The sequence below is a fragment of the Lynx canadensis genome, chromosome D3 (genome assembly GCF_007474595.2).
Source record: "Lynx canadensis isolate LIC74 chromosome D3, mLynCan4.pri.v2, whole genome shotgun sequence".
NCBI classification, from domain to species: Eukaryota; Metazoa; Chordata; class Mammalia; order Carnivora; family Felidae; genus Lynx; species Lynx canadensis.
In genome coordinates, this window is record NC_044314.2 from 88,730,168 (window position 1) to 88,757,337 (window position 27,170).

At 48.8% G+C, this 27,170-nt stretch overlaps 1 protein-coding gene across 1 annotated transcript in view; it reads left to right on the forward strand.

The window, feature by feature from the left end:
- LOC115528256 (BRI3 binding protein) overlaps positions 1 to 11,431 on the forward strand; it is a 28,958-nt gene extending 17,527 nt beyond the window's left edge. Inside the window, exon 3 of the mRNA XM_030336203.1 lies at positions 6,502 to 11,431. Coding sequence (XP_030192063.1) covers positions 6,502 to 6,923 — 422 coding nt within the window. The 3' untranslated portion in view covers positions 6,924 to 11,431. The remainder of the gene's footprint in view (positions 1 to 6,501) is intronic.
- The last annotated feature ends 15,739 nt before the right edge of the window (positions 11,432 to 27,170 follow it).

The following is a 27,170-nucleotide window of genomic DNA, read 5'->3' on the forward strand; positions in this document are numbered from 1 at the left end:
TTCAGCGAGGCCGTGCCTGTGTCAACATTCTCTGCCCTAGTCCTAGATCCACCCCCACCGAGGGTCCTTGTCCTCGCTGGTCACCTAACTTAGCCCCTTGTTACCCTGATAATAACACGTGGTATGTAGCTTCAGATATACATAGGCTAGTCCGGTGGTTCTCAAAGTATGCTCTGAGGAACCCTGGAGGGGGTTCCTGAGGCCCCTCAGGGGAACCGTGAGGTCCCCCCCTTCTCCAGCAACCTGTGTGAGGCCAGGCATTCAAGGGATCCTTCGATGCATCAATTCCACGTTGATAATATGTTGCATATGTTGGGCTAAATATCTTTTTTTTTTTAAGTTTATTCATTTATTTTGAGAGAGAGAGAGAGAGAGATCACACCAAGTGTGCATGTAAGTGGGGGAGGGGCAGAGAGCGAGGAGAGACAGAATCCCAAGCAGGCTCCTCCTTGGCAGCAGAAAGCCCGATGCCGGGGCTCAAAGTCACCAACTGTGAGATCGTGACCTGAGTGGAAATCAAGAGTCAGACACTTAACCAACTGAGCCACCCAGGTGCCCCTGTTGGGCTAAATATCTTAATGTTAATTTTGCCTATTTCTTTTTTGCCCTTTTTAATGTGGCTACTAGAAATATTTGTTTGTTCTGTTATTCATTCATTTATTCATTTATTTATTTAAAGTAGGTATTTTAAGCGTGCCTGGGTGGCTCAGTCAGTTAAGCGTCTGACTTCGGCTCAGGTCATGATCTCACTGTTCGTGAGTTCGAGCCCCGCGTCGGGCTCTGTGCTGATGGTGTGACGTCGGCTTGGGATTCTGTCTCTCCTTCTCTCTGACCGTCCCCGACCTGTGCTCGCTGTCTCTCTCAAAATAAATAAATGAACTTTAAAAATAAAATAAAACAAAGATTTTATTCTTAAGTAATCTCTACACCCAACACAGGGCTCAAACTCACAGCCCCAAGATCACAAGTTGCATACTCTGTGGACTGAGCCATCCAGGCGCCCCGAGAAATGTTTAAAATCTATCCGTGGCCCACGTTTGTGGCTGACATTCTGTTTCTGTGAATTCAAAACCAGATCTGAGGATCCAGCTCTCTCCTAACAGCCCAGATATTTAAAAAAAAAAAAAAAAAAAAAAAAGAGTTGTAAAAATGCAAAACATCTCACTGTTTTCATCATCAGGATTTTTTGGTTCTGTTTTGGAAATCAGTTATTCTTCTCGAAAAATATATTATTTGTGTTAGCCTGTAATGGGTCCATTGTTATTTTTTTTCCAAATTTTTATTTAAATTCTAGTTAGTTAACATATAGTCTGTAATACTGGTTTCAGCAGTAGAATTTAGTGATTCATCACGTATTATACCCAGTGCTCATTATAACAAGTACCCTCCTGGGACGCCTGGGTGGCTCAGTCAGTTGAGCCACCGACTTCGGCTCAGGTCATGATCTCGTGGTCCGTGGGTCCGAGCCCCGCCTCGGGCTCTGTGCTGACAGCTCGGAGCCTGGAGCTGCTTCGGATTCTGTGTCTCCCTCTCTTCTGCCCCTCCCCCACTCATGCTCGCGCGCTCTCTCTCTCTCTCTCTTTCTCTCTCTGTCAAAAATAAATAAACATTAAAAAAAATTAAAAACAAAAACAAAAACCAAGTACCCTCCTTAGTACCGATCACCCATTTAGCTCACCCCCCACCCACTTCCCTGGGTTCATTGCTGTTTCTAAACGAATTAATAATAACAATGTTTAAAAATTAATTTATACTGGGGCACCTGGGTGGCTCAGTTGGTTAAGGGTACAACTCTTGAATTTGACTCAGGTCATGGTCCCAGGGTCTGGGATCAAGCCCTAAGTCGGACCCCATGCTGAGTATGGAGCTTGCCTAAGATTCTCTCTCTCTCTCTCTCTCTCTCTCTCTCTCTCTCTGCCCCTCACCCTCCACCTGCACACAATGCTCTCTCTCTCTAAAATAAAAAAATAAATAAAAATAAATAAATTAATTAATTTATATCTTTTGCTTAATTTTTCCGTGAACCCAAAACCCCTCTGAAAAATTAAGACTATTTAAAAAAAGAAAATGTTTGGGGCGCCTGGGTGGCTCAGTTGGTCAGGCGACTGACTTCGGCTCGGGTCATGATCTCGCAGTTCATGAGTTCGAGCCCCGTGTCGGGCTCTGTGCTGACAGATCAGAGCCTGGAGCCTGCTTCAGATTCTGTGCGTCTCCCTCTCTCTCTCTGCCCCTCCCCTGCTCACACTCTGTGTCTCTCTGTCTCTCAATAATAAATAAACATTAAAAATAATTTTGTTTAAGAAAAATTAGCCTGGAAGTATGAGGTATATTTAAGTACAAAATCATAATGAAATTTGTTGTTGTTGTTTTAATTTTTTTTTTTTTTTTAGCATTTATTTATTACAGAGAGAGACAGAGCATGAGCAGGGGATGGGCAGAGAGAGAGGGAGACACAGAATCTGAGGCAGGCTCCAGGCTCTGAGCTGTCAGCACAGAGCCCGATGTGGGGCCCGAACTCACAAACTGCGAGATCATGATCTGATCTGAAGTCGGATGCTTAACCGACTGAGCCACCAAGGCGCCCCATTGTTGTTTTTTTAACATTTTTAACATTTGAGAGACAGAGTATGAGTGGGGGAGGGGTAGAGGGAGAGGGAGACACAGAATCCGAAGCAGGCTCCAGGCTCCCAGCTGTCAGCACAGAGCCTGACGCGGGGCTCGAACTCATGAACTGCGAGATCATGACCTGATCTGAAGTCGGACGCTTAACTGACTGAGCCACCCAGGCGCCCCATAGTGTTGTGACTTTGAGAAGAATGTTTATTCTTAAAACACGAGAGCCATCAGAATTGGAAAAGAAGAAGTAAAATTATCTGTTTGCAGGTGGCATGATTTATCCATAGAAAATCCTAGAGACTCCACGAAAACACTGTTAGATCTGATCAATGAATTCAGTAAAGTTGCAGGGTGCAACATTAACATACAAAAATCAGCAGTATTGTTATACCCTAACAATGAATGTATCCGAAAAAGAAATAAAATGATGCCATTTACAATAGCATCAAAAACAATAAAATACTTAGGAATAACCTTAATCAAGGAGGTGAAAGATAAATCGTAAGACATCGACGAAAGGCATCGGAGACAGCGTGAATAAATGGAAAATTATCCCATGTTCATGGATTGGAAGAATTAATGTTAAAATGTCTGTTATTTACCCAAAGCCATCTACAGATTGAACGCAATCCCTATCAAGGTTCCAATGGCTTTTTTTCACAGATGTGGGGAAAAGAAATCCTAAAATTTACATGGAACTGCAGAAGCCAAAGGAATCCTGAGAAAAGAACACCACACTTCCCGATTTCAAGTTGTATTATAAGCCTCAGGAACCAAAACAGTATAGTACCAGCATAAAAACTGACACGCAGACCAATGGAAGAGAACTGAGAGCCCAGAAATAAACCCAGGGATACGTGGTCAACTGAAATTTGACAAGGGAGCCAAGCACACTCAATGGAGAAAAGACGGTCACCTTAGTAGATGGTGCTGGGAAAATTGGGTATCCACGCGTAAAAGAATGAAACGAGGCCCCTACCTTATACCACTCACAAAAATTAACTCAAAATGTATGAAAGACTTATTAAATGTAAGGCCAGAAACCATAAAACTCCATAAAGCTCTTTGACATCGGTCTTGGCAATGATTTTCTGGATTTGACACCAAAAGCAAAAATAAACAAGGAGTACTACTCAAACCAAGAAACTTCTGCACAGCAGAAGAAACCATCACAAAATGAAAAGTACCAGGGCGCCTGGGGGGCTCAGTCGGTTGAGCGTCCGACTTTGGCTCAGGTCATGATCTCGCGGCTTGTGAGGTCGAGCCCCGCGTTGCGCTCTGTGTTGACAGGTCGGAGCCTGGAGCCTGCTTCGGATTCTGTGTCTCCCTCTCTCTCTGCGCCCCCCACCCCCGCTTGTACTCTGTCTCTTTCTGTCTCGAAAATAAATAAAAACATTTAAAAAAAAAATTTTTTTTTTAATTTTTTTTTTTCAACATTTATTTATTTTTGGGACAGAGAGAGACAGAGCATGAACGGGGGAGGGGCAGAGAGAGAGGGAGACACAGAATCGGAAACAGGCTCCAGGCTCCGAGCCATCAGCCCAGAGCCCGACGCGGGGCTCGAACTCACGGACCGCGAGATCGTGACCTGGCTGAAGTCGGACGCTTAACCGACTGCGCCACCCAGGCGCCCCTAAAAATTTTAAAAAAAAAAGAAAGTACCTATGGAATGGGAAAAACTATTTGTAAACCACGTATCTATTAAGGAGTTAATAACCAAAATCTATAAAGAGCTCCTAGAACTCAATAGCAAGAAACCCACAGTCTGATTAAAATATAAGCAGAGGACCCATTAGATGTTTTTCCAAAGGAGATATCCAAATGGCCAACAGTTAATGGGGTGCCTGGGTGGCTCAGTCAGTGAAGCATCCTACTCTCGATTTCAGCTCAGGTTATGATCTCACGGTTGTTGGGACCGAGCTCTGTGTCGGGCTGTGTGCTGACAGAGTGGAGGCTGCTTGGGATCCTCTCTCTCTCCTCTTTCTGGCCCTCCCCCAACTCGTGTGCATGCTCTCTCAAAATAAATAAGTAAACATTTTTTAAAAACCCAAAAGAACAGATAGCCAACAGTTACATAAAAAGGTGTTCAACGTCACTCATCAGGACAATGCAAATCGAAACCACACATTATCTCGCACGTGCTGGAATGACCATTATCAAAAAGACAAGAGTTTACAAATGCCGGCAAGGATGCGGACCGAAAGGAACCCTTCCTTGTGCACTGGTGGTGGGATTGTAAATTGAGGCAGTGAAGAAGTGACACACACACACACACACACACACACACACACACACACCGTGGAATGTTATTCGGCCATAAAAGAGAAGGAAATCCTGCCTGCCATTTGTGACAACTTGGATGGACCTTGAGGGCAATATGGCATGTGAAACAAGTCAGAGAAAGACAAATACCTGATAATCTCACTTATATGAAGAATCTTAAAAAAAAAAAAAAAAAACAGCAGGGGCACCTGGGGGGCTCAGTCAGTTGAGCGTCCGACTTCGGCTCAGGTCACGATCTCGCGGTCCGTGAGTTCGAGCCCCGCGTCGGGCTCTTTGCTGACAGCTCAGAGCCTGGAGCCTGCTTCCGATTCTGTGTCTCCCTCTCTCTCTCTGCCCCTCCCCCACTCATGCTCTACCTGTCTCTCTCTGTCAAAAATAAAAATAAACTTAAAAAAAAAAACCAGCGGGGCGCCTGGGTGGCGCAGTCGGTTAAGCGTCCGACTTCAGCCAGGTCACGATCTCGCGGTCCGTGAGTTCGAGCCCCGCGTCGGGCTCTGGGCTGATGGCTCGGAGCCTGGAGCCTGTTTCCGATTCTGTGTCTCCCTCTCTCTGCCCCTCCCCCGTTCATGCTCTGTCTCTCTCTCTCTGTCCCAAAAATAAATAAATGTTGAAAAAAAATTTAAAAAAAAAAAAACCAGCAACAACAACAACTCATGGAAAAAGAGATCAGATTTGTAGTCAGAGGTGGGTGATAGTGGGTGCGGGAATTGGAATAAGAGGAATCAAGGTACAAATTTCTAGTGATAAGATAAGTAAGCACCGGGGATGTAATTTAGAAAGTGAGGACTGCAGTTAACTCTGCTCTATGGTATATATGAAAGTTATTAAGAGAGGAGTAGATCCTAAGAGTTCTCAGGACAAGAAAAAAAGCATTTTTTTTTCTCTCTTTTTTTTTTTGTATCCATATGAGGTGATGGATGTTCATTAAATTTATTGTGCTAATAATTTCACAATCCATGTAATGAGTCATGCTCTTGAACTTATACGATGCTTTTTGTCAGTTATATCTCAATAAAGCTGTGTCAGTGTTCACAGGTAGGTGGTTAGGCAGGGAGGTGGCTTTGCAGCACAAGGGCCTCAGGACCGAGGCACCGTCCGTCTTATGGCTTAGGTGACTGCCCTTACCTCATGGCCCAATATAGCTGCTCCCACTCCCGCCATCGCATCTCCATCGCAGCAGGCAGAAGAAGAGAGAAAGGGCACATTCCTGCTACTTTTAGGAAAGACCCCGCAAAGCCACCACAAAATATCTCCTCGACCAGAGCTTAGTCTCGGAGCTTCAAGGGAGGCTGGAAACGCCTTCCTCCTAGGCAGCCACGCACCCAGCCTACACCTGGGCGTTTGCTACCGTGGGAGACAGGAAGGAAGGAGATAGAGGACGGGCTTGTAAGCTCCGCCCTGCCACGAAAGGCGTTTTCAACTCAGGATGCGGCAGGTGGCCTCAGAGGGTGCCCTGCCTTCCCCCAGGGCTTCGAGTGAAGGATAAACAGGCCGCGGACTTGACGTGCGTAGGGCGGAGACCCAGCGCACCCCCGCACCCCACTTGCAGAGAAGCCCCCGGCTCATGCTGACCCGCCACTGTCCCTCTTTTCTGTTCCGCAGTGTCGAACCTGTCCCAGTATTTCAGCCCGGCCTCGGTGGCCAACAGCCCGGCCCGCGCCCTCTTGCTGGTGGGCGTCGTCCTCCTGGCCTACTGGTTCCTGTCTCTGACGCTGGGCTTCACCTTCAGCCTCCTGCACGTGGTGTTCGGCCGCTTCTTCTGGATCGCCCGGGTCATCCTGTTTTCCATGTCCTGCGTCTACGTCCTGCACAAGTACGAGGGGGAGCCGGAGAACGCAGTCCTGCCCCTGTGCTTCGTGGTGGCCATCTACTTCATGACCGGGCCCATGGGCTTCTACTGGCGCAGCAGCCCCAGTGGCCCCAGCGTGGAGGAGAAGCTGGAGCACCTGGAGAACCAGGTCAGACTGCTCAACATCCGCCTCAACAAAGTGCTGGAGAGTCTCGACCGCACCAACGGCAAGTGACAATCAGCCAGCCGGCCGGGTCCCCCCGTACCAGCGCCCTGTCTCAGAAAGCAAAAAAGAAGAAGGAAAAAAAGAACAGCAAAGCCCAAACAGTCCTGATGAACATTCCCGGGCAGGAGCCGGGGCGCTGTGCGAGGGTATTTCCGGCCACGTGTCAACCCCTAGGACACGTTCCCAGAGGAATGACAGGATCGTTGACGCGGAACCACCCGCGAAGGGTCGTTAGTGGGGGGAAGAAATATTTTTTAAAACAAAGGATATAACCATATTAGCTGTATGGTAAGAGTTTATCTGTGCATAGTGCATAAAGTTAATTTTTTCAAGCACTTAAATACATCTTTTGTAAGGTTTTTTAATAAAGGCAGATCGAGTCAAGTTTAATAAAACTTTACACTGAGGGGGAGAATATGCTAATCGGACGTTTTAGACCAAGAGTTCCAGCGCCACTGTTTGTTGTCACGGCATAGGGATTGGTGGGTGAGGTCTGTGTGCGTTCTTCTCATGTTCCAAAACCGTGAACTTCGTTTTATGTCATTTTTGGTTGACCCGACTTAGCTGATGGATGTCGTTGTTTCTGGATGTGGGTGGTTGGGGTCCAGGACGGAACTAAACATCTTCTGGGTCCTCGTGACCCCAGCCAGGCCCCCGTCAATTATATTTCTAAATGGAGAAAGAGATCGTTATTCATAGAAAACCTGAGATCGTTTGTTTCTGTTTTTGTTTTCCCTTTCTGAACTTTGATGTTTTTAACCTCCACGTTTTGTAAGGGAAGATCCAAGGACCAAGCAAAGAAATGTCTTTGGAGTTCGATGCCGAGAGCTACCTGGGTGAGTGCCAAAACTCCCCCTGTCCGGAGTCTATCTGATGCCCCGGTATCACCATTCGCCAGCTAGACCTGTAGAGAAAAGGTACGCTCTCAAGGGTTTTTATTTGCGTCACTGTAGCGTGGGTTGACTCAGGACCTCGGAATTAAAACAAACTCTAGCAGCTAATAACATTTTCAAGTCTCTTGCTGCTTATAAGGCATTCTCAGGAGCAGTAAGCAGCAATAAACACGCCTTGGAGAAGATCCGAATTCTTTTTCCTGAAATTTTTACGACACACGTGTTTTGCGCTTTCTGTGTGAAGTCTGTGGTGCCCTCATTTTCGGCGGCGCCTAGGGGCAGAGAGGGACATACTGGGCAGACAGCGATGGGGGTCCTCGACAGGGGCGCCTTGCGAGGCTGGATCAGGGCTCGATGCACGCGGCCCAGTGTAGGCCCCCCCCCCCCCAGGCCTGTTGGTAAGCATCAGGCAACACATGAACAAGGAAAGCGAGCTCTGGCTGCCACAATCCTTCCCTGCCCACCTACGTGCCCCGGTGGCCCCCCGACAGAGCCTCTGTATGCAGATTTGCAGAGACCCCCCCCCCCAGTTGGATCGGGTAGAACCAAGACCCCCACGGTCCACCCATCGTTCCGGAGAGACACTCAGCTGTCTGCTAACTCCTGTGCGGTTTCTGTGAAGTTTTACTGCTGGATGCAAGTATCCGGAAAACCAGAGCGGATGTTTCTGAGAATGTTTACGAAACCTCTCTGTGTGAGGTGCACGTAATGGGACCCAACCTTTGCAGCATTCGGTTCTCTTCCTGAAACGCATACGTGTTTTCCGGGGTCTGCCCGGGGCAAACCTTTCTCCGGGGGCATTTGGAGCCCGAAGCCGTTGCAGTCAGAATCTTGGAGGCCAGTCTCTTTTAGCACAAGGGGTATAAAAAATAGCCCCGGGAGGCCATCCCGGCCTGCCTTCCTCTTGTGCATTTGGCTCTCGTGCATCGGGCGCGTTGAGATCCCAAAACATTGCTTTGCTCGCGTTGGCCAGGGCAGAACTGACGTTTCTCTGCACACAGCTTGTAAGTCCTAAACTGTCACTGGTCTGGATGGAATATCCACTCTGTTCCCCCGGCCGCCTTCCCCCGCGAACCCTGAAAGGCACCGTGCTGTGTTGGGGTCAACAGGAAAACCGTTTTCACTTCCGGTAAACCAAGGGAGGCGCGTGCACCTGGGCGCTGGCGCGCGGAGGCCGTAAGCAGCAGGTAGAAATCGCTGTTGGTCACATGCGCTGTTTCCACCCCATTAGCCAAGGGTGGGCTCTCTGAGGCCAACCTTGGTTTCATGCACTGCGATGAAAGATGGCTTTATTTTTAATGAAAGCACCTACAGTTACAAAGGAGTATCACTTCGAGGCAGAACATTCTTTGGAATTCTGGTAGAAACCGTGGACGTTCGGTCTGAACAACGCCTGCTTTTTAACGCATCCATTTGACTTTTGTTTTGGGGCCTCGTCTTAACCCCAAATAGTTGGGGATTTTATTTTCTCTCTCTCCGCTCCACGGAAGCTTCTTAGGGTATTTGGCCTTTCCCACTACTCCCCGTGTCTTTCTTTTTTCTCTCTTTTGTACATGGGGGGAAAAATGTATTTTTGTACCACATCTCATACCTGGAAGAGAAACCTTTTTTTAATGTCTTCTGGGTTGTAGGACCTATTAGGGCGACACTTCATATTCAGTGTGATCTAAAAAACCCTGACAGAAACGACCGTGGATGGGTTCGAATTAAGACTCTGTTTTCTAGAGATCTTAAACTCGACTAGTTTTTATTTTCCAGTGCCTCAGTAACAACCAACGCCAAGGACAGAAAAGGAAAAGGACCGGCCGTCTCAAAATTGCTGCACTTGAGTGGATCTTCTGGAGTCTGTGTTCAGAGGGACCTGTTCCCTGACGTGCTAGCAAAGATGCTTCCGTGGTACGTCAGCCCTCCACAAAGGCATTCCCCGTACCGGTCAAGATCAGCATCCCCTGGCTTCCAGGGGGGGTGTGGGGGGTGGTTTGGCCTCATGTTTCCGTGATAACCCACATCACTTCTGGGGGCAAAACACAGCAACGGAATTTCTTGAAAGCTGCTCTTGTGAACTGTGCCGGGGTCTTCATTTACGAAGGTGACCTGGGTGACAGCACGGGGGCTAATCCCGTTGAGAGAAGGTTCTCGGCACGGTTCCCTAAAGCACCTGGCCGCAGCATGCCTTGCAGGGCCTCGCGAAGCCTCACACGGGGTCGGGACGCGGACTGGGTGTGTGTCTGGGCTCCGTCACCGCGGTGGGAGGAAGCAACGGGTTTGAACATGCCTTACTGGTGCCAGGCGCGGACGTGCAGGTTGGGGGGCAGTGGTCGGGAGGGTTGTGATGTGACTTTGCACGCCCGCGAGGGCTGGCTCGGGGGGAATGTGTAAACCACCTTGATTGCCGGTCTGCCTCCGATTCAGCGGCCTCACGGAGAGGTTAGGAAAAACACGCCAAAGCCAACGCATCCAAAACACGGTTAATACGCCTTGTCATTAGCGGAAATTCTGAACTGTTTCGTTTCTGTGCTTCCTGGTACTCCCCAAGATGCTTTAGGTGAAGGACGTCTGGTAACTTCTCCCTGACGGGGTTCGAATTGCCTGACTGAACCCAAAAGCCAGCTCCGGCCATCCAGCTGGCTTGTGTTAGCAGGAATTCCTAAGGCCCTGAGGTGTCACCCCCTCGTCCCCAAATCAAAATAGTAATGATAATAGATCTCCATTCTGCAAAGTTTTGTTTACGGTCCTTTGAGTCTTGGACTTTTTGCCCCTCACTTGTGAGTGGTGAGCGATAGAATCATCTATTTTTTGCGGGGTCTAACATAGTACCCTTAAAATTAGTAACGGACAGCCGTCGATATGATATACAGTCTCTGGGAGAAGCAGGCTTTGTTCAGCGTCCTGAGTTTTTTGCAGGAGACAGAGCAGGACCAGTTTTTTCCCCTGTGGTGGCATAAAAAGCTGATGGTCACTTGCGTCGTTTACGGGAAACCTGTGGCAGCTAACGGTGTCATCGACCCTATGTCCCCACGTCTTTTCGCAGATTTCAAGGTTTTATTGTGGTGTCAGCTTAACAGTCGCATGTGTGTTCAATCTCTGGGTACCGTGCAATTCAACTGATTTCTTGTGATGGTGACGGTGATTTGTGGTCACTTAAAATCCAGCGAAGCAATCCTTTATTTCCTTCTGAACTGGAAATCATACTAGTGAGGTAACGGTGTCCATTATCAAACAGTGCGTTCGTGATTGAGTTCATCCTTTGTGTATCTGGTTATCGATTTTATGCAGCATTTGATTTCACGCTTAATCTAAACCCATCGGATTTGAATACGCTGGTGTGTGTGTGTCTGTGCTGTGTGCACATTTTCATTGCCTAAAGCCTTGGGAAACTGATTCTGTGAGTGTCGAATAGAGACCTGAATGTATAAGGCTTCTTTTATTTGCAAAGTGCTAAATACATTCCTCTTATTTATTAAATCACTGGCTTTAGTGTTCTGTAGAGATATTTGTAGACCGATTTCAGAACAGAATGAAAATATTGTGAAAATTGCGGCTCAATAAACGTTTATTGTAATTTCGTTGTACGGGCTTCCTAAATATATGTCATCACTCCTAACCGAGCATTGGTGGAATTTCCCCGACTTTGTGTTGGTTGATTCTGTGATTCTGTTCCCCGGTCTGAGAAATCAAATAATCTTAACGTGTTGGAGGTAGGTAGGGTCACCAGATAAAACATAGGATGCCCAGTTAAATTTGAGTTTCAGGGGCGCCTGGGTGGCTCAGTCAGTTAAGCGTCTGACTTCGGCTCAGGTCATGATCTCGCGGTCCGTGGGTTCGAGCCCCACGTCGGGCTCTGGGCTGACAGCTCAGAGCCTGGAGCCTGTTTCAGATTCTGTGTCTCCCTCTTTCTCTGCCACTCCCCTGTTCATGCTCTGTCTCTCTCTGTCTTAAAAATAAATAAATGTTAAAAAAAAATTAAAAAAAAATTTGAGTTTCAGATAAACAACAAATACTTTTTAAGTATACATATATACCAATCACTGTATGGGACATATATATATACTAAAAATTTTTTTGATGTTTATTTATTTTTGAGAGAGAGAGAGAGAGAGAGAGACAAGGCATGAGTTGGGGAGGGGCAGAGAGAGAGAGAGGAAGATACAAACTCAGAAGCATCAGCACAGAGCCCGACGCAGGGCTCGAACTCACGAACTGTGAGATCATGACCTGGGCCGAAGTCGGACGCTTAAGCACCTGAGCCACCCAGGCGCCCCAAGGAATATACATATACAAAAAATGTGTTACTATCTGAAATTCAAATTTAACCAGGAGAACTATTTTTATTTGCTAATTGGGGCAACCCCAGGAGGGTTTTGCAACACATGTAGACCCTTCCCCCCACCCCGAACTGAGATGCTCTCCTGGGTGCTAAAAATTATTTCCTTAGCAAATATTCAGGAGCAAATGTAACAGAAGAGTCCGATGAAACACACTTATGACCCAAAAGTACTGCTCCTGGGCGTGTGAGTTATTTGGAGGCCACCTGGGTGACCGGCCCCTGGGAGAGGGAGCAGGTTAAAGGTAGGGGACCCACACCACCGGGGACAGAACAGCAAGTTAGCCACAACAGCTGCGTCGGGTGAGAAAATAGGAACCACGCTGAGACGGGAAAGCCTTGTCCCTTTGAGTGAATTGAATATAAGCCATTAATCATTTTGTGAGAGCACGTTAAAAAAAAACAAAAAAAAAAACCATCCCGGTGAAAAACAGCAGGTGGAAAAGGAGGGTGGAAGCAGGTCCCGGGACCAAGAAAGTGTTAAACGAAACGGGAGTGAGGCCTCGCCCGGCGAGGCTGCACCAGGCTGAGGAGTGTGACTGACAGAGCGGAGGGCACAAATACACGTCCCCGTCCCCAACCCAGCCTCCGTTTACCGTCTTCGCTTTCACTGCCCTCTCTGCCAAAGCCACCAGGTGCTTCCAGCCAGCAGGTGGTTTACTTAATACCCAGGGCAGCTACGTGGTGCATGGGCACCTCGGCACCTGTCCCCAGTCTGGACTGAGCTGTGCTGTTGGCCGCTTTTTTTTGTAATATTTTTTTTAATTGCTTAATGTTTATTTATTCTGAGAGAGAGAGAGAGAGTGCACACAAGCTGGGGAAGGGCAGAGAGAGGGAGACACAGAATCCAAAGCAGGCTCCAAGCTGTCAGTACAGAGCCCGACGCGGGGCTCGAACCCACAAACGGCGAGATCATGACCTGAGCTGAAATCAAGAGCCAGACACTTAACCGATGGAGCCACCCAGGCGCCCTGAAGCTGGCCATCACTAATTAAAGCGTAGTCAGCCAGTAATAGTAAATAGTGTTTCCCTGAGTTCAGTGAGCCTGATTCTAGCAACTTATTGACTCCAAGGAGGCAGTCATGAACCTGATTTGTCACTAAGTCGGACAGAAGTGAGGGCAACCCTGGGCGGGGGGCGAACTTGCGACTGACATCTGAAGGCTGGGGATGGTTTCGTGGGACTCAGCTCTTAACCTGTGGGGTCTGCACTGGCTCTGGGTAGCTGGTCGCAGAATTGCTTAGTGAGAGGGAAAACTGTTTGCTGTCAGAGCGTTGGGAGCAGAGAAACAATTTTCCTTTAGATGAGTTTTCGGGACCAAGAGCGCCGCAGGTTGACGTGGGAGGTGATGAGGGAGGGGCGGTGGCCGTAAGCCCCCATAAATGACAGCCATCGGTGTGAGCTAAGAGCCTTCTGTGGGTCAGCTCCCCTGTACCTGCCCCAGCTTGTTGGAATTACACAGCCACTCTGCTTAGAAGGGATTATGTGGGTAATAAAACCGAGAACACCTAGGCTCGGAGAGGTTAAAGAACATCTCCCAAGGTCAAATGCTTACAGCTCGGGGAACCTGGGTGGGCGCCCAGCCTTGCAGGCTATGTCCCTTGCATCAGAAGTCCCGTCACCCGCTCCGGGATCTCCCTGCTGGGAAGCTGTACCTCTCATGGGTATTTTTATTATTATTATTTTTTGAACCTGTATCAACGGAGCTATTAATTGACGACCGTAATGAGATAATGACTACAAAGCCTGGCAATCAAAAAACTGAAATAACCACCTTTTCTATTCTGAAGGGTGACAGCCGGGAACAAGGATAAATAATATTTGTTTTACGGCTTATTGAGGTTTAAAAAAGTTAAGCCTTATGGGGTGCCTGGGTGGCTCAGTTGGTTAAGTGGCCGACCTCAACTCAGGTCATGATTCGCAGTTTGTGACATTGAGCCTTGCGTCAGGCCCTGTGCTGACAGCTCGGAGCCTGGAGCCTGCTTCGGATTCTGTGTGTGTGTCTCTCTTGGCCCCTCCCCCGCTTGCGCTCTGTCTCTCTCTCTCTCTCTCAAAAATAAATAAACTAAAAAAAAAAAAGACTGCAAAATTACCTTCCTTTGTGTTCAGATCCTTTCCCCGTATTGCTTAGAACACCCTGTGTGAATTGTGTACAATTATTTGAATGTTACCCCCACATGCATATATAGATAAAGATACATCTATATAATTTTTTTTTTTTTTTTTTTTTTTGCATGAAGGAAGCTTGGAGGCTTAGAAATGTTCTTCATCCATTTGGATAGTCCTGCAGCTCTCACGTTGTGGTCTGGGTTCCTCCAGCTACATAAAATACTATTAATAATTAGCCTAATATTAGACTAATATTAGAGAGTTTGCATTCTCCACTTTATTCTTTCACGAATGTGCGACGGGGTTTTCCAGAGAGTATGAGATATGACATCACAACTGATGAACGGCGACACGGGCAGGAGGAACCCGGTGGTCCTTAAGTCAGATATTACAGATTAGGAGGCGCGTGGAACACTGCCACTCTTCTCGCTAGATGTTCTCGTTTTCTGGGGCGCCTGGGTGGCTCAGTCGGTTGGGCGTCTGACTTCGGCTCAGGTCGTGATCTCGCGGTCCGTGGGTCTGAGTCCCGCATCAGGCCCGTTGCTGTCAGCCTCTCAGCCCAGGCCCCGTCTCCTGGTTCATGGATGACAGCCGTCTCTCTGTTTGGTGAACACCAAACCTCGCCCCTGCCCCATCTCCCCACCACCGCGGTTTCCTCCCCTAAGGGGACCCCTGTGAGCAGTTTCTTGTGACTCCTGCTAGGGGTAGCCAGTGACTGAACGAGGATATATACATACACCATTCTTTAACACAAATCACAGTATATTGTCTGCACTTTTCTGGAACCTGGTATTTGTGTGCATATAGCTGAGCCAGCTGCCCCATTCTTTGGCTACGAAAGGCCATTTTGTGGATAGGCCGTAATTTATTTAACCGTTTCCGTATTGACCGACAGCCGCACTTCCTAAATTGACTGACTTAGCCTAAGTCCCCATGTGTTTCTATTACTTTTTTTTTTGTTTTGATGTTTTTTTATTTATTTCTGAGACAGAGAGAGACAGAGCATGAGCAGGGGAGGGGCAGAGAGAGAGGGAGACACAGAATCTGAAGCAGGCTCCAGGCTCTGAGCTGTCAGCACAGAGCCCGACGCGGGGCTTGAACTCACGAGCTGTGAGATCATGACCTGAGCTGAAGTCGGACGCCCAGCCGACTGAGCCACCCAGGCGCCCCGTGTTTCTATGACTTTGATGCAAGTTGTTGTACTTGGCACAAATATGATGCTATATAACATCATTATACAACACAATGTAACATATAATATCATAGAACCTAATTACACAACATGGCACAATATAACATTATTATATAATGATACAACATAACATTATTGTATAACATGATTATGTGATAAGACGACATAGCATTATTCTGTAATAACAGTACGGCATTATTGTACAAATGACCCAGCATAACTTATAACACAATGTAACATTATACAATGTAACACGGTGTATACAATATGACATTAAGCATTCAGTTTTGCCTCTAGTTTTTTGCCTAGGAACTGGGCTGCGAATTTCATTCCATCTTTCCATTAGTGCTGAAAATTTAAAACCAAACTTGTGGTGACTGAATGAAAATGGGCGTTAGTCTAATGGATAAGCTCGTTTTGTCTTTTTTTTTTTTAATTTTTTTTTTTAACGTTTTATTTATTTTTGAGACAGAGAGAGACAGAGCATGAACGGGGGAGGGGCAGAGAGAGAGAGGGAGACACAGAATCGGAAGCAGGCTCCAGGCTCTGAACCATCAGCCCAGAGCCCGACGCGGGGCTTGAACTCACAGACCACGTGATCGGCTTGAACTCACAGACCACGTGATCGTCACCTGAGCTGAAGTCGGACGCTTAACCGACTGAGCCACCCAGCGCCCCTGTCTTTTGTTTTTCCAACACATTCTTTGTCCTAGCTGGTATTCAATCCTATGGCTCTTTAAGGAGGGGCAATTTCCTTCCGGCCTAGGGATTTGGGCTATCCTTCAGAAAGATTGTGTCTGTCTTGCGGCAAAGGTGTGTGGCCCTATTCACTCTCAGCCAGCTACGACATCCATCTCTAAAAATGTAACGTCCAATACTTACTCCCGATCACTGCTGAATTACATTTTCGTTCTTAAATCCACACTTCAGTATTGGAAGTCTGCTATTGAGTCGACTGGAACTGGATTAAATCATAAAACATACTCCTTGGGAAACTGTAAATTATGGGCCGTGGAACTGAATACTCACGGAATTAGCAGAGGAAACAGTTACGAAGTGGTTATCTCATAATACAATGTGCGATCCACATCCAAACGTCAAACCAGTTGGAGTGAGACGTGGAGCCTAAAGAAAGGATCACACTGGCTTCCAGCCTAGATAAAAGTCAGAAAAACTCCCATCAGTGCCGACATGACGTTTTCATTGCCAGTGCTAAGACGTTACCTGCAATTTACCTACATTATGACAATGAATTCTGAACTCTCTCTCTCTCTCTTTTTTTTTTTTTTTCCTGTGTCAAAGTTTTTCTCAAAGTGTTTTAGTTCAATGATTGGGATGAGGGAGTGTGGGCTGGGCTGAGGGCAAAGTGCAGGCTAACAGCCCCCCGCCCCCAGGTGGGACATGTGTGCTGTTCCTCAGACACTCCTGGCTACCCAAGGACAAAGGGAAAGGGGGGTAACTCCTGGCCATGGTGATGTGGGAAACTAAGGCAAATGAGAAATTACATCCCCTTACTGCCTGCAGCCCACTGACAAGTCCTGGAAACCGGCAGACTGACCTCCCTCTGGGAGCTCAGCGGTCCTGATGAGGACGCCTTGCTGGGGGCAAAGGAGAATCTTAGCTTAACATCGTCCTGACCCCCCCGGGATCCCCTAAGTCTAGTCTCACGGATAAAAAGTCCTTTGGAAACTTCCTTTATCTCAACTGCCCCAAGACATACGCGGGCAGTCATCCTCCAAGCTCATGGCCCCGATACACATCGGAAGGGTCTCCTCGTGACTGAGGTTTTACTAAACGACAATCATTGGCATTTGTGTAGCAACAGCTGGCCCCTCAAGGTCCTAAACCTTGCTTCCAAAATTCCTTAGAGACTTACTCTATGCCTGATCCCCTACCAACAAGAGGATATATAATCAGTTCCTGTCACGACCCCAGTGCAGCTCTTCCTGCCCGCGGGTCCTGTCCCCGTGCTTTCATAAAATCATGAAATCATTTGTTTTTGCACCAAACACATCTTCAAGAATTCTTTCCTGGCCATTGTCTCCAGACCACCCCGCCATCAGCCCAAAACTTCATCAATTGCAGATCCCCATTGATAGGGATCGTGGGAAAATAATACCATCATGAAAAAGAGTTGGTTTGGGGGGCACCTGGCTGCCTCCGTCAGTAGAGCATGCCACTTTTGATCTCAGGGTTGTAAGTTCAAGCCCCACATTGGGAGGAAAGATTACTTAAAAATTTAAGGGGCGTCTGAGTGGCTCCATTGGTTGAGCGCCAGACTCTTGATTGCAGCTCAGGTCATGATCCCAGGCTAGTGGGATCAAGCCCTGGGTCAGGCTCCACGCTGAGGAGGAGCCTGCTTGGGATTCTCTCTCTCTACCTCTGCCCCTCCCCCACTCGCACTCTTTCTCTCTAAAACAAAACAAAAATTAAAAAATAAAAAGACTAAAAAAAATCTTAATAGAGCTGTTTTTTGACCGCTGAGAATTCATATATGAACTGTACCTATTACTCTAGACAAGGCTGTAAGTTGAGAAAACATCTGGGTGAATAGAATGGAGAAAGTAACATCAAAGGAAATGTAGCAGTTATGCGGCCCATCCACAACCTGAAGCTACCACCGCAGGTTCAATTACGTTTTCATTTCTAGGGTTATCTGATTGGAGCGTCCCATTCCTCTCCCGTTCTATTTTAGGGTTTCCAGTCGTAGTTAGATACTTTGTAATATTTATTTCACTTGGCTCTGGCTCCCACCCTTACAAATGTTTCAAGTTAGACGTTCGGAACTCAAGAGACTCTAAGAATGATGATCTCTCTCTCTCTCTCCATAGTTTTGAGGGATTGCACCCACAGTTCTGGGGGTTCACCATACCCATCACCCAACTTGACAACTTTAACCCTACACCCTCTGCGGTTACGTGTGCAGTGAATTAAAACCTTTGAGAAGTCCTGAAATTTTCCTCTGCGTTTGCACAAAGCAAGGCACTGTGTACTTACTGCAACACTGTACATATTGAAATAGTTGACATTAACTGAAAGCATTGCCTTAGCGAATGCGAACATTTAAAAGAAGCATTTAGAGTGCAAGCCAGTATTAGGCATGTGAGTTATCCGAGGATTTGGTTCGCTTCCTCCCCATGGATTTGGTCCGGTTCCCTCCGATCCCCCACGTGCCCGAGTCTCGCAGGCCGGCGCCCCTGCACACACATCAGAATACAGCAATGCGAACATAAACGTGTGCCAGACGCTTCGCACGCGAATCTCCCGTCGGCCCCACGGCAGCGGAGCGGGAGGCTGTGAGTCGGGGGCCATTTGCGGGCCGGAGGGGAGACAAGCCGGCGGACCCCACGGACTCGCCCGGGGACCCGCAGGGTTGTCAAGGTGACAGCGGTCGGCCTTCACGGTCGAAGGGTGACTCCGCCCACCTACCCGGCTCCGATTGGGCGCGCCCTTTTCCGGCTCTCCTTTTGGATTGGCTGAGAGGAGCAACCCATGCACCGGAGCGTCTTGCGATTGGCTGGCGCCCAGGCCGCCCCGCCGCCGCGCGGCCGCCTGGGCTGATGTGAGGCCAGCTCTCCGCCAGCCAATCAGAGTGCGTGCCGTGTGTGGTGAGGCCGGTGGCCCGGATCCTTCCGCGGGCGGGCGCGAGCCGCTGGAGTGCTGGGGGCGCGCCAAGTGGGAGGGGACCGAGCAGCGCGGGACAGCCCCGTCCGCCGGGGTTTTTCCCTTGCTTCCCGGGACCCCTCCCGTAAATACTCACTCTCCCGTGACATCCTAAGGAATACACTAAGAAGAGGGGCGCCTGGGTGGCTCCGTCGGTTAAGCGTCGGACTTGGGCTCCGGTCCTGAGCTCCAGGGTCGTGGGTTCGAGCCCCACGTCTGGCTGTGTGCTGACAGCACAGGGCCTGGAGCCCGCTTCGGATTCCGTGTGTCCCTCCCTCTCTCTCTCTTTCTGCCCCTCCTCTGCTCGTGCTCTTTCTCTAAAAAAAAAAAAAAAAAAAAAAAAAGAGAGAGAGAAAGAGCTCGAGCAGAGGAGGGGCAGAGAGAGGGAGAAAGAGAGAATAGAATCCCAAGCAGGTTCCCCGCTGTCAATGCAGAGCCCCTTGTGGGGCTCGAACTCCCCAAGATGAGATCATGACCTGAGCTGAAATCAAGAGCCAAACGCTTAACAGACTGAGCCCCCCAGGCGCCCCAAAGGCAGAGCTTTTGAGTAAACTCTATGCCCAACATGGGGCTTAGAACTCACGACCCTGAGATCAAGAGTTGCCAGTTCCACCAACTGAGCCAGCCCCGTGCCCCCAAAGCTACTAAGTGTTAACACTGCCAGGAAGTCATCCCCCTTGCAGAAAAATGGAGACACGACAGACAGGACCACAGGGTCCCGCCTTCCCTCCCCAGAGGTAACCACTGTTTATAGGGTAATGAACGTCTGTATCAATCTCCTGGGGCTGCCCTAATAAATTACTACAAACCTGGAAGCTGACTTGAACCCACAAACACTTATTCTCGCGCAGTTCTGGAAGCTGGGGGCAGGGCTGTGCTCCCTCTGAAGTCTCCAGGGAAGGTGTCCTCCTTGGCTTGTCCGGCTCTTGGGGCTGCTAGCACTCCTTGGCTTGTGGCTGGGTCCCTCCAGTCTCCCTCCATTGTCACATGACCTCCTCCCTCGTGTCTCCTCTGTGTGTTTGTTATAAAGACACTTGTTAGATTTGGGGGCTATGAGGGTAATCTAGAATGATCTCATCTCGAGATCTTTGCCTTAATTACATCTGCAACGATGCTTTTCCCAAATAAGGTCGTGTTTACAGGTTGCGGGTGGACCTTGTGGGGAGGGGGGGAGGGGGGCATCACTCAACCCCCTACAATATCTTTCCAGTTCTTTCCCTACATGTACATTAATGGGTAGAAAATATATATTATTAAGTATGCCAAAGAAGAAATTTTTTTAACACAAATGGTATTTTATATGTATTGTTCTACAGCTGTAGATATTATTCTCCAACTTGCTTTTCCTCCTGAACAATGTCTTCGAGAATGATGCTCTTTGTGGGTCAATCCTACTGCTTTTCGCTGATGTATACACTATTGCAAGATGTGGACTGGACTGCAATTTACTAGCCATTCTCCTACTGACAGATTCTGAGTCTGTTTACAATTTTTCCATCCAGGCTTGGCGAAGTAAGATGTTATCAGAGTTTTAAGGCCCTGCTTTTATTTTACTTAAAAAAAAAACCCAATTTTTGACATTTATTTATTTTTGAAAGGGAGAGAGACAGAGCATGAGCGGGGGAGGGACAGAGAGAGAGGGAGACACAGAATCTGAAGCAGGCTTCAGACTCTGAGCGGTCAGCACAGAGCCCGATGCAGGGCTCGAACTCACAAACCGTGAGACCGTGACCTGAGCTGAAGTCGGATGCTTAACTAACTGGGCCACCCAGGCACCCCTATTTTACCTTTTTTTTTTTTTTTTTTTTTTTGCAGTGTCCCGGCTTTTGTTGCAAACTCGGGCAGCGTGTGGTAGCCCTATTTTGCTTTTAATTGGGACAAGGATGAGCGTACAAGAAGACTGAATATAGTGTGTGTGTGCAGTTTAAAGAATACTAAGTGTGCACCGTGTTCCCATGACCCAGTGTCTTGGGAGCCTCTCCCTAAATTCATCTTCTTCTCTTGGAAGAAACCAGTGCCCTGAATGTCGTACAGCCTTTCTTTGCCTTTCCTTATGTTTCTCTAACAGGTGTGTGTTCCTCAGCCAGATGTTTTGGGTTTTGCTGCTTTTTCCCTTCCTGTAAAAGTCTGTACGCTTCTCAGCCTTGATCTTTTTGCTCAACGTCACGTTTCGAGGTTCATCGTGCTGGCGTTTCTGTAGATCATGCCTTTTCGCTGCTGCGTAGTATTCACTGGGTGACTGTCCCACCGCCTGTGTATCCCTTTTCTTGGGTTGTGGCCACCTTTCCCCCCTCTGCTTTCTCCTGTGGCTGGAGAGGAGGCGGAGAGGTTGAACTCTGGGACATCACTTCAGGCACATTTGGCCCTTGGTAGCTGGCATCCGTCCGATTTCCACAGCCCTGGGGGTGGAGGGGGATGTTTGAGGCAACCTCACGACAGACGCCAGAAAAATAAATCCTCTAACAACCCTTTTGCCTGATGAACCCAAGGAACTCGGCTGAGTCTCCGTTTACATTCACCCTCGACTTTTCTCCTGGACCAGCCTGGGAGAGGCTATGCTAGGGGCTGCAGGCGATGGAACTAGGTCACCTTCTGGTCCCTTCCGGCCTTGTCTCCATCAAGTCCTACACCTCACTCCTTTGGCCATGACTTGGGGAAAGTCAATTCTATGCGAGAAGTTGTTCTCAAATCGTCTGGCCCCCACGCCCTGCCACCTGATGTCTAATTCAGCACCCTAGGCTCTTGGTCTGTCTTCCAAAGTATCTCTATGTATCGATAAATATTTAAAGATGTATCTCAGGGTGCCTGGGTGGTGCAGTCGGTTAAGCACCCAACTTTTGATTCTGGCTCAGGTCATGATCTCGGTTGTGGGATCGAGCCTCACGTTGGGCTCCGTGCTGAGTGTAGAGTCTGCTTAAGATTCTCTCTCTCTGCCTCTCCCCCTTCTTAAAAAAATGTATCTCTATCTAAGCTTATATTCATAAACAGGTATATTAACACCTCTCTCTCTCTCTCTCTCTCAATATATATATCTCCCCTTCTCATTATCCCCCACACTTCCACCCTAGTTAAGCCGCCATGATGTCCCATGTGAACCTTTGCAATATTTCCCTCTATCCCACTCCAAACTCAGCCCCTCTCACTCTATTACCACACAGCAGCTAGAATAATGCTTTCAAGATATATGTCATATCACCCTCCTACTCAAAACTTTCCAAAAGGCTTCTAATCACACTTTAAATAAAGCCCATAGTTCTCACCCTGCGGACTCCCAAGGTCCTGTATTAGTCATTCCCATTTGTGCCAAACGTGCCTCAGGGCCTTTGCACTTGCTATATCCTGTCTCTCGAAGGTTCCTCCCAAAGATCCGGCCCTGGGTTGGATGCTTCATTTTGTTTTCCTAAGGTGGGACATCTTCAGGTTGTGATAGAGGGATACTAACTTGGGGATCCGACCCATCCTAGTTGTTACTGATGGCTGCCCATCTTTGCGTCAGGCGTTCTAGGCCATCCCACGCGGGTGCTGAATGTACCAAAGTGAGCAGGAACCCCTCCGGGGGGAGAGGGCAAGGGGAGTGACTTTTGGCGATCGTTAAGGATGACTCCACTCCCCGGGGATTAATCCGTGAGGACAGTTACAATTATTCAGCCAGACCCCCGGGGCTAGCCACGGGCTCGCCCTGCAGCTCAGAGAGAGAACTTGGCTTTCCCCCTTTCTCTCTGCCATCGGGTTTTCTTGCACCCTGGCCCTGTTTCTTGGGGTTGTGAAACACCTGTCGCAGCCCCCTGCAGAGGGACCTCGCTCCTCCCCAGGAAACTGTGTGGGAGGGCACCCCCACCCCCCCATATATGCCCCTTTGGTCTCACTGGAAGCCGGTCATATGCCTACGCGTGAGCCAATCCGGCAAAGGAGCAGAGGGAGCTCTGGGATTGGCTTAGACGTGTGGGCACACTGAGGCCTGGGGGTAGACATTTACCAGGGGTGGTGGCCGGCTTCTTACGTACAAGGAACTGACGGATATTCAACCCCATACTTACTCGGAGAAAGTATCCGTTCTCGTAATCTCCCTAAACCCACTTGTGGTTTAGGCGACAGATGCTTACCATGAACTCATCGCAGTTCCTACCGTGGTGTCTTGCCCCGGGGAATAAACAGTAACGCGATGGCAAAACCTCCTTCAGCGAGTAAACAGCATCCTTCCCTCTTTCCCTGGCTTAGGCTGGTCTCCTGAGGGTGAAGTTTGGCTTGGGTTGAAAGGTACTGATGTAGAATAACCAAAGCAGTGAAATTTGTCGGCACTGATTAACTTTTTACTTTTAGATGTGTGTTTTTTTTTTTTTTTTATTTAAAAATTTTTTTTTTTCAACGTTTATTTATTTTTGGGACAGAGAGAGACAGAGCATGAACGGGGGAGGGGCAGAGAGAGAGGGAGACACAGAATCGGAAACAGGCTCCAGGCTCTGAGCCATCAGCCCAGAGCCCGACGCGGGGCTCGAACTCACGGACCGCGAGATCGTGACCTGGCTGAAGTCGGACGCTTAACCGACTGCGCCACCCAGGCGCCCAGATGTGTGTTTTTTTAAATTATTTTTGTTCATTAATTTTGAGAGAGAGAGAGAGAGAATGTGCGCTGCGTGCGTGTGGGGGAGGGGTAGAGAGAAAGGGAAGAAGAGCCAACAGCGCAGAGCCCCACAGGTCGAGCTGACGAACTGCGAGATCATGACCTGAGCCGAAGTCGGACCCTCCACCGTCCGAACCACCCAGGCGCCTCGTGCCCATGATGAAACTTTCTAATGTCAGCTTAGGTCAGGATTCAACCCCTTGGCTTGGGCACAATCCTCCCAGGAGAGACTCGGGAGTTGGATTTTGTGACGTTCCCGGTAGGTGGGTAGCTGTCTGGGTCCGTGTCACGTTATTGCCCAGCTGTCTCTCTGAGGACGGACCTTTTGGGCTCTTTACCAGCTGCACCTTATCATGGCATTCTGTGTGTACAAAGAAATATGCTTTGAGAAGAGAGGAGAAAACTGAGATCCGTAGCGTCAAAAGCATGTGGACTTTCGGGTAAGGCTGACTTGTACCCAGCTGTGGGGACCAGTCCTCTTCCAGGCCATCAGTTTGGGGCCTTCTTGGGAAAACTCTGCTAGTTCCGAATACTCACGCTTTTTCCCTTGAAGCTGCTTTCAGCATATCCCAGAGGGCTCGGTGTGTTTTCATAATTTCCTATGTTAGTTAATGGTCATCTTATAATAGTGACAGTTTTGAAAGATGGAAAGCCTAACGTACCGCACAGCAGTGTGGGAGAAATCAACAGGAACTCCGACGGGCAGCAGGGTCGTGGATTCGAAATATGTGGTGGGGAGGTCAGCCCTCTGATGCATCTGGCCTGATAGGTTTCTGGATTCCGTCACAAAGCTTTGAAGAACCTAGGATAGGATGGGGACGCACAGATCGGAAGTGTGGTGTGTGCGCAGTACCAGTCTAGATCCTTGAATCCGAAATAAGCAAAGGTACAGGGGGACGTGGGGAAGGTTACACACAGACCACAGACAGTTTAAGGTTCTTGGTCAAGAAGCGTCCTTCTAGCAATGTGGCCATTTTAAGTGGGAAGAACTTTCTTGAACCTCTTCTTTGTCCCCCTCTCTGATTTTGTCCAGAAGGATAAGGCACAGCAAGGTGAGGCCCGAAAAGGTACCTCCCGATGTTCGTATGTCTGGAAGAATGACAAAGGGGTGACAAGGCACCGGTCATTCTGGGTGCACTTTACCTCTTCCTTGGGTTCCCCTACAGGTGCTGTGTCTGCTTGGGCGGGCCAGGCTGAAGGGATTAAGAATGAATCAAGTGGTTGGGGAGCCTGGGGGGGGGCGGGGCTCAGTCGGTAGAGCGTCCGACTTGGGCTCAGGTCATGATCTCACTGCTCGTGAGTTCGAGCCCCGCGTCGGGCTCTGTGCTGACAGCTCGGAGCCTGGAGCCTGCTTTGGATTCTGTGTCCATCTCTCTGCCCCTCTCCTGCTCTCTCTCTCTCTCTAATTAAAAAAAAAAAAAAAAAAAGGAAAGGATGAATCAGGCAGTTGTCGGTGTAGAAATCCAGCCGTCTGCCTGCTCCGCGAGAATTGGCCAGTCCCCTGGTCAAACTCCGATTTGCCTGCCCCATGAAGGTGAGGGAGGTCTTCCATAGCAGAACCCTCTTGCCTAGGCCACGGCACACCCCTGGCATTTCTGAATGACTGTTTCTTGAGCCACTACTATGGATCAGGCTCCGGGACCCCTGGGAACCCCGGGGAACCAGTGAAACAAAGATTTTGCTTCTGTGGGATTTGCATTCCAGTGTGAAAGGAAATCAACATGAATTATATGAATCCTTCAAAGATTAACCTCCTTCGGGGTCAGGATGAACTCACGCCTTCACAAAGGGCCAGAGCTGGCCCTACAACTTGGAGGTCAGGGGAGGTGGCTAGTCTGGAAGTCATGTTTATATAGCGAAAATCCCGTTTTATTATTATTATTATTATTATTATTATTAAATGTTTATTTTTGAGAGAGAGAGAGAGAGGGAGGGTGGGAGGGGCCGAGGGGGTGGGACAGAGGGTCTGAAGCAGGCTCCATGCTGACAGCACAGACCCTGATATGCCGGCTTAAAACCACGAACCGCGAGATCACGACCTGAGCCAAAGCCGACGCTTAACCGACCGAGCCACCCAGGCGCCCCCGCGCACCCTGTTTTAAATTAGAACCTATGTTTCTCTGCGGTGCTTGAGAGATGCAAGCTGTTTATGATTTAGTGGTGTGGCTGCTTCATCAAACTGCAACACTGCAAAAAAATTGTGCCCGGGGGAGGCTGACTGGGTTGCTGCGAGAATAAATTACAAGGAGTATGGTGAGGTCCCTCGCACCGTGCTAACCAGCATACAGGAAGGAGTCCAAGAAATAAACCTTCAAAATATGTCCCAGGTCCCATCTGTCTCTCCATTTCCACACCTGCCACCTGGCTCAGTCACCATCATCTGTTTCAGCATCATCCTAACTGGTTTCCTGCCTATATACTTGCTCCCTGAAGACTAGTCTCAGCTCCGCAGCCCCTCAGCTCAACATGTCCCTCTTCTCAGCGGTCTCGTCTCGCCCGTGGTAAAAGCCAGGCCTCAGTGGTCCCCAGGAGCCACCTGTGCTGCCCCCTCTCCATTGACTTTGTCTCCTACCCCAGATCTCTCAAGTCAAAGAAAAACACCAGGCACTTGAGTAGCTCTCTAACCCCACCCGGCACTCCTACCTCAGGGCCTTAGCACGTGCTGTCATCGCTGCCTGGAAACATTTCCCCCAGAGACTGAATAGCTCATTACTCCCGTCACCTGCTTCAAGTCAACGGTAGTGGTCACCTTTTCAAGGGGACCTTCCCTGACAACCCTATTTATTTATTTGTTTACTTGGAGACAGAGAGCGTGATTCGGGGACGGGCAGAGGCAGAGAGGGAGACGGAGAGAATCCCAAGCAGGCTCCACGCTGCCAGCGCAGAGCCCCACGTGGGACTCGAACCCATGAAACCGCCAGATCATGACCTGAGCGAAACCAAGAGTCCGATGCTCAACCTACTGAGCCACCCAGGGACCCCCTGACAACCCCCTTGAAGTAGAAACACTCCTCCACCAGTGCTCTCTAGCCTTCCCTGCTTTGTTTCTTTCCATAGTACTTAATACTTTGTATTATACGAATCACCGTATACTTATCATCTAGATGACACTCATCAGTACACTACGTGTTCTACCGTATACACTATGTTATGTATGACGTAATGTGATATATTCCCCCCCCCCCCCCTTCTGTTGACACAGGGCAGGAACTTTGCTCCATTCGCTGCTGTAACCGCAAAGCCCCGCTCCGTGCCTGGTGCCCAGCGGGCGCTCGGTCAATATCTGCAGGAGGAGGGGCGCCTGGGTGGCGCAGTCGGTTAAGCGTCCGACTTCAGCCAGGTCACGATCTCGCGGTCCGTGAGTTCGAGCCCCGCGTCGGGCTCTGGGCTGATGGCTCAGAGCCTGGAGCCTGTTTCCGATTCTGTGTCTCCCTCTCTCTCTCTGCCCCTCCCC